Genomic DNA, 6,833 nt, shown 5'->3' with positions numbered 1-6,833 from the left:
TGTGAATATATATGCAAATATCCTGAACTTAAGAATAACAAACTTACCCATTAACATAAAAATGGAATGTTGGTGATTTTCTTGGTCTGAACTGGAAAGCCAGAATCAATTTATTTACTGTTTTTTTTTTCCTGAACTTCATTTCAGAAGCAATGCCTTTTTTCAGTTCTTGTTAAGTTTGTTTTATATATATATACAGCAACAGAAAAAAAGGTCAATACATGTTGGGCATATTCCAGAAAGCAAGGATAGGTTAAGATTTAAAAATCAATGCAATTCACCACATTAACAGATTAAGGGAATATCATCTGATTATTTTGGTTGATTTCAATACATGATGTTGATTAAATTCATGACAAAACCTCTTAACAAAATAGGACTAAAAAAGGAATTTTCTTAAGTCAAAAAATAATATCCCCACCCAAAAGAACATTCAGCAAATATCAGACTTAATGATAAAATATTGAAAGCTTTCCTTCTGGCATTAGGACGGACAAGTTTATTATTAGTTTCCTAGGGTCTTCACATGGTGTCTTCCTCTGTGTGTGTCTTTGTCACTCCTCTTTTTACAAGGACACCAGTCATATTGCAGTAGGGCCAACCTACTCCAGTACGATCTCATCTTAACTTGATTACATCTGCAAAAAACCCTATTTGGAAATACGGTCACATTCACAGATACTGGGGTTTAGGACTTCAACGTACCCTTCTGGGGGCAAAATTTAATCCAAGAAACAAGGACTCACCCTATTGTCACTTCTTTTTGTACTGAAGGTCCTGGCCGTGCAATAAGGCAAGAAAAAGAAATAAAAGGTATAAAGATTAGAAAGGAAGAAGTAAAACTGTCATTATTCATGAATAATATAGTTGTCTCTGTAGAAAATCCTAAATAATTCACAGATAAAATATTAGAATTAATAAGTTTAACAAACTGGTCTATTCAAGATTAATAAACAATTTATTTTACTATGATGTAATACCAAAAAACAGGAAAATAAGTATTTAAAAAGATATAATTTATAATAGCAAAAAACAAAACAAAAACAAAAACCAAACATCTTGAAATCAATCTAACATGTGTAAGACCTTATGAAATCTTACTGAGAGAAATTAAAGAAGATCTAAATAAATGGAGGAATATGACACATTCATGAACTGGAAGACTCAATATTACAAATATGCCAAGTCTTTCCAAAATGATGTATACATGCAATGCAATTCCAATCAAAATCCCAGTTTATGGAAACTGACAAGCTGATTCTCAAGTTTATATGAACACAGAAAGGGTCAAGAATAGCCAAAAAAAACCAGAAAAAAACAAAAGAAAGAATAGCTAAAAATCTGTTGTACAAAGTGCTGAGACTTGTACTACTAAATATGAAGACTTACTATAAGGCTATTTTCATTAAGACAATGTGGTATTGGCACAAAGATAGACAAATATGCCAATGGGACAGAAAAGAGGGCCCACAAACAGACCCATACATGTAGGGACACTTGTTCCATGACAGAAGTAGCATTACAGAGCAGTAAGTAAAGAAGACACTTTTCAATAAATTATGCTGAGACAAGTGGAATTCATATGGAAAAAAAAAATTCAACCCCTAGCTTGTGCTATAAACCAAAATAGCTACACCCAAAAACGTGGATGAATTTCACAAATTTGAGCAAAAGAATACATAAGATTCCATTCACACAAAGTTAAAACAAAACTAAACCATATTGGAAGAAGTCAGGATTGTGGTTAATTTAGGGAGAAGAAAGTGTTAGTAGTTAGGAGTGGGTACAAGAGGAGTTTCTAGAGAGCTGGTGAATATTTCATTTCTTAAATGGGTGAGGTTCTAGCTGCATTTGCTTTGTGATAATTCGTTGATTTGTACATTTACATTTTGTGCACTTTTCTTTATTTGTATTAATCTTCCCAATAAAATTTTTAAAAAGTAGACACATTCACTCACTGAACAAATATTTATTGAGAAATCACTATACACCAGACATTGTACTAGATCTGAACTAAAAGGAATATATACAGGCATAAGCCCTCTGATACCCTTAGCTTGCTACGAAAGGGGGACTCCCTCTTTATGCGGGGTGAAGGTGATAAAGAAAGCCATTAGATCCTTCACTGGGCTGAAACATCAAAATAGTTCAGAAGTGTTCTGCCCAACCCTCAAAAGTGGTGGTTACTCTTTGTATACACTGGAAGGTTCCAGGGTAATTTGAGATCTACACTTAGTTATGCATAGGAATCCTATCTGCTTACCCAAGTAAAATCTTGTCTCGAAAGTCATGGCACTAGCCCCTAAGAAAACCAGGAGAATACTATTATTAATTTGCAGTTAATTTTGGAGCTATTACGCTAAAATAAAAAAGTTCTTTGAAGTTCTAATGCAAAAAGCATTGAGTTTTAAAACAACATTGTCCTGATTATAAAATACATGCTCAATGTAGAACATCTGGGAAATCAGAAAATTACAAAGAAAACAAAAATCCATTATTCTATCACCATAGCTACTGTAAATGTTTTGGTACATTTGTTTCCATTTTTAAAATGCCTTTATACATTTATTTTCACAGATGACATCCGAATTTCTATGTGATTTTGCAAACTGAGTTTTCCATTTTAAAATATGAGCATTTCCCCATGTCATTAAATAACTTTCCTAAACATAATTCTTAAGTTTGTAAAAATTATATCCCCAACTTGAATCATCTCAATGAGAGGTCATTCATCATGTGTAACCGAGTCGAAACATCCGGGGTCCCAGAGTTCTGAGAGGCGTCCAAAACTTAGCTAAAGCCTCTGATGGAACATTGGAACCTGGCAGGCGCGGCGGAGGCTGCTCCAAGGGCAGCTGCGGTCACAGACCGGGACCCGTCCGCAGAGTCCCCAGCCCTGCGGCGCGCAAGTTGCCAGGAGGACCCGGAGCCCGGAGAGTCATCAGGTTTAATACGCGTCTACGCTGTAAGTTCCTGGCGATACCCCAGCGTGCACCCCTCAGCTCCCGGGTCCGGGCCGAGCCCGCAGCACCCGAGCAGCGCTGGCTCGCTCCGGATCCCGGCGCCCAGAGCAGCCGCTGGGTGGTTGGATTCGGCTGCGCCCCCCGTGGCGCGCCTCTCCGAGTCCCTAGCTCTGGTCGCTGGGCTGAACTTGGGAGGAGGCGCCCCAGGTTCCGGGCCTGCCCAGCCTGCCCCATCCCCATCACCCCCGCCGCCCCCCCCGCCCCGAACTGGGAGCGCGCAGGCGCAGCCGGCCGAGAGTCCCACCAGCGGTCCCGGAGCCTGCGGTTGCGCCCGAGGCGCTGCCCCCGCTGCCACCGCTCACGATGGGCCCGGGTCCCCGGCTGCTGCTACCTCTCGTGCTTTGCGTGGGGCTCAGCGCTCTCGTACCTTCTGCGGGAGCGTCAGGCGTCCGCAAGCGAGGCCCCTCGGTGACGGCCAAGGTGACCGGGCGGCGGGCAGCAGCTTCCCCTCGTGCTGGCCGAGGGGATGGGAGAGCTTTGGGGACTGGAACCTCAAGGTCAGGGGCGGCGAGGAGGGGGCTTCCCGGGCGCAGAGGACGGGAGGCGGCCGGGGGGCTAGGTGGCAGGAGGCTGCCCGCGCGCGGGGGGCCGCGCTGTCCCGGGAGACTTTGGGGGCGCTGGGCCGAGTCCGCCCCCGCCGCCGGCTGTCTGAACTTTGCCTGGGAGTTAGGAGAAGCTTCCGGAACCGGCGGGCCCTTTCTTCAGGAAGGAGACCGCCGAGTAGTTCCTTCGACTTGGCGGGGACTAGGGAATAGAAGCAGGAAGAACGCGGGAGGCACGGCGACGGGCGGAGGAGACGCGTTGCGAGCGGAGCGGTTGCAGCTGGGCCGCCCGCCGCGGGTGTCACCTGACCTGGCAGATCCCAGGTCCAGCCCCTGTCGCGGCGGGGTCGGGGCAGGCGTTACGTGGCCTTGCTGAAACCAAGGGCTATCCTCCTTTTCCTGTATTTAGGAACGACCGTCCTCCCCGGGGAGGGAGAGGTGCGCTTTTCAGACTCTGGTGGCTGGTGGGTGGACCCCAGGGTTTGGGGACGGTGCTAGCACGGCACAGGCGGCTCCAGTATAACTGAGGCCAGCCTTTTGATTACGATTGGTGGGTGGGGTGGGGGGACATCTGCCATAGACTGGGTCTTTACAGCTTCAGGTCTTTTCCCACCACATTTAGCCAAGGTTAGAGGATAATGGGAGGGTGCAGGGAGAGAGAGGGAGGGAGGGAGGGGATGATTTGGGGCCCTTGATGACCACTTCTAGAGAACCCAGTGGCAGGGGTGTCTTGGAATCTGGAAGGAGGGGCAGCTGCAGGTGGTCTTAACAATCGGTCCGGTGTCTGCCAGTAGAAATGATACTGTTGGATGCTTAAATCCTCTACCACACACCCCTCCCGAGGAGGGGGGAGGACAAGGGGCGGGGGAGGTTCAGCCCAACATCTGATGTAGCCTAAGAGTGAACAAAAAGGCCGTGCTGCGGGGTATGTGCGGTGATAAACTGAGCTTGTTGGCTTTGAGCACTGATTCTCCTCCCAGCCCCTTGATCTTTGGGGCTTATCTAGCTTTGGGAAACAGCTTATACAAGGCCACATAGCTGAAAGGGGGGGAAGAGGAGGGGTTCTTCCAATCTGCAGATACTCTTTGGGTCTCATGGGATAAGCCTTAAACATAAAATTCATAAAGTGATGAAATGATGAAGGAAATAAACCCGGAAATAGATTGGGTGACATTTAAAAATACCTGAAGGGTAAGAAAGAAGAAAAAAAAAAAAAGCCTGGCAAAGACTTAGGAGGCAAAGGGAACTGCATATGCAAGGCCTCCAGACAGAAAAGCCATCGTGTGTTCAGAGGATGGAGAAGGGACAGTGTGGCTTCAGCCCAGGGATGAGAGGGGGAGTGGCTTGAGATGAGGTTAGGGGATGCGCAGCGGCAAGATTAGGTAGTGCCTCCCAGGCCACAGTTCGGAGTATATGGGTTTTAAGGCAATTATTCTCATAATTTGAGGTCTTATTCTAAGTGCAGTTATAGCTGCTGAAGGGTTTTAAGCATGGGATTGACATGATCTCATATATGCTTTTAAACAATTACTGTGGTCGTTCAGTGGAGAGTGAACTGGGAGGTCTTCAGGGCTCCAGGTCAGAATCTGGATGGTGGTGGCTTGGATTGGGGGGGTAATGGTGGAAATGGGGAGCCAGGGAGGGACTAGAAATCTACTTTTGAAGTGTAACTAACAGGACTTGCTGACTGTTTAGATAAGGGTGGGAGAAAGGGAGTAGGACTATCAGATGAAATACAGGATGCCCAGTGAGATGTGAATTTCAGATATGCAACGAATAATTTGTTAGTGTGAGAACGTCACCTGTAGTATTTGGGAACAGGCTTACCTGGGAAGCTTTTAGACCTACCAGTGCAGAGACCACCCCAGAGCAAGTAATCAGTAATCGAAGTCTCTGGGAGTGTGGAGCTGCGGTTGGGAACCTCCAGGAGAGGGGAGGAAGCTGGTGGCTCCAAGAGGGGAAGAGTTGGGGCATCTTAGCCCCAAGTCCAGGGTGCTGTCACTGAGGGAGTTTTCAGGACTCTACTTTTGGAATAGTCACTCAACGTATCTCCTTTTTTCCCACCCCATTTGTCATTACGTTCTAAAAATTGTGTAGGCATGTCCTTCCACAGTTTCAACTCTGTTGAATTACTTTTTCAGTGGACATTTTAAAACAACTAATCTATTGGAAAGTGGAAACATTAAAAAATGATTTCTCTGAGTGTGGAAAAGTAGATTAATTGGCCATCACTCTAGTGTATTGTTTTCCCCAGCAGTCTTTACCTTTTCCTCTGATTTTGTTTAAAAACAGGAATCTGTAAATGAGAGGTGTGAAGCGCTATTCCCCCCAGGGCCCTTTAGTGGCACTCACCTTGTCCATGAATCCTGCTGCCAGCCGACACCTCAGCCTCCTGCCCAGCCGTGGAGCCTCAGGTTGGGGCTCCAGCTCACTGGTCTCAAAATCCGCTGAATTAGTGTTTGCAGCCCTGCACTTTCCAGTAGATGCCATGGGCTCTGTGCAGGGTCAGGCACCGAGACTGTAGAAAATACTGCTGCCATCTTTCCAGCTGCACTCATGTCACAGTTTGCTGGCACTTTCTGCAGCTCTTGGAGTGGCCAAGAGGCTTCAGCTGGGGTAACAGCAAGTTACCTAATGTCTGAGGCTCCTCCTCTATTCCATTTCTATTTCCTCTGTAAGTGGAAAGAGAAATAATACCTACCTGCAGGGTTTTGCATATTAGATGTGATAAAGCATGTAAAATGCTTAGCCCTGATTGAAGTTCCTGATTAAAGAGGTCAATTGTTAGTGTTATTTGTGTTATCTTATTAATCCTCCTGTGGCAGTACAGCCCTGAGAGGAATCATCATCTGGGTACAGATGAGGAACAGGAGCTCAGAGCTGCCCAAGGTCCCATGGCCAGTTAGTGGTGGAGCTGGTTTGAGAACAGTTTCCTAGACCTCACAGCTCGTGTACTTGGTGTCTTCCCCAGTTACTTTGGAAATGGAAGCAGGATTAACCCTACAAGGGTTTGGGACAGGCTATGTGAGTGCCTCTTGCCTCTTCCCCTGTCTCTCCCCACCTCCAGTGCCCTGTACTTTTTTTAAAAAATAAACTTATTTACTTATTTATTTTTGGCTGTGTTGGGTCTTCGTTGCTGTGCGCGGGCTTTCTCTAGTTGCAGCGAGCAGGAGCTACTTTTCGTTACAGTGTGCGGGCCTCTCATTGCAGTGGCTTCTCTTGTTGTGGAGCACAGACTCTAGGCATGTGGGCTTTAGTAGTTGTGGCA

The 6,833-nt window shown here is 46.0% G+C and overlaps 1 protein-coding gene across 2 annotated transcripts in view; it reads left to right on the top strand.

Annotated features, from left to right (window-relative positions):
• Positions 1–3,245: 3,245 nt before the first annotated feature.
• Positions 3,246–6,833, top strand: part of PPIC (peptidylprolyl isomerase C) — an 18,760-nt gene continuing 15,172 nt past the window's right edge. For both annotated transcript variants that reach the window (XM_007111628.4, XM_007111627.3), the window contains exon 1: positions 3,246–3,443. In XM_007111628.4, the coding sequence (XP_007111690.1) occupies positions 3,327–3,443 (117 nt within the window). In that variant the 5' untranslated portion in view covers positions 3,246–3,326. The remainder of the gene's footprint in view (positions 3,444–6,833) is intronic.

Source organism: Physeter macrocephalus, chromosome 8 (assembly GCF_002837175.3).
Source record: "Physeter macrocephalus isolate SW-GA chromosome 8, ASM283717v5, whole genome shotgun sequence".
Classification (NCBI taxonomy): Eukaryota; Metazoa; Chordata; class Mammalia; order Artiodactyla; family Physeteridae; genus Physeter; species Physeter macrocephalus.
The sequence above is the reverse complement of the archived record's forward strand: the minus strand, read 5'-3'. Positions and strand labels throughout refer to the sequence as shown.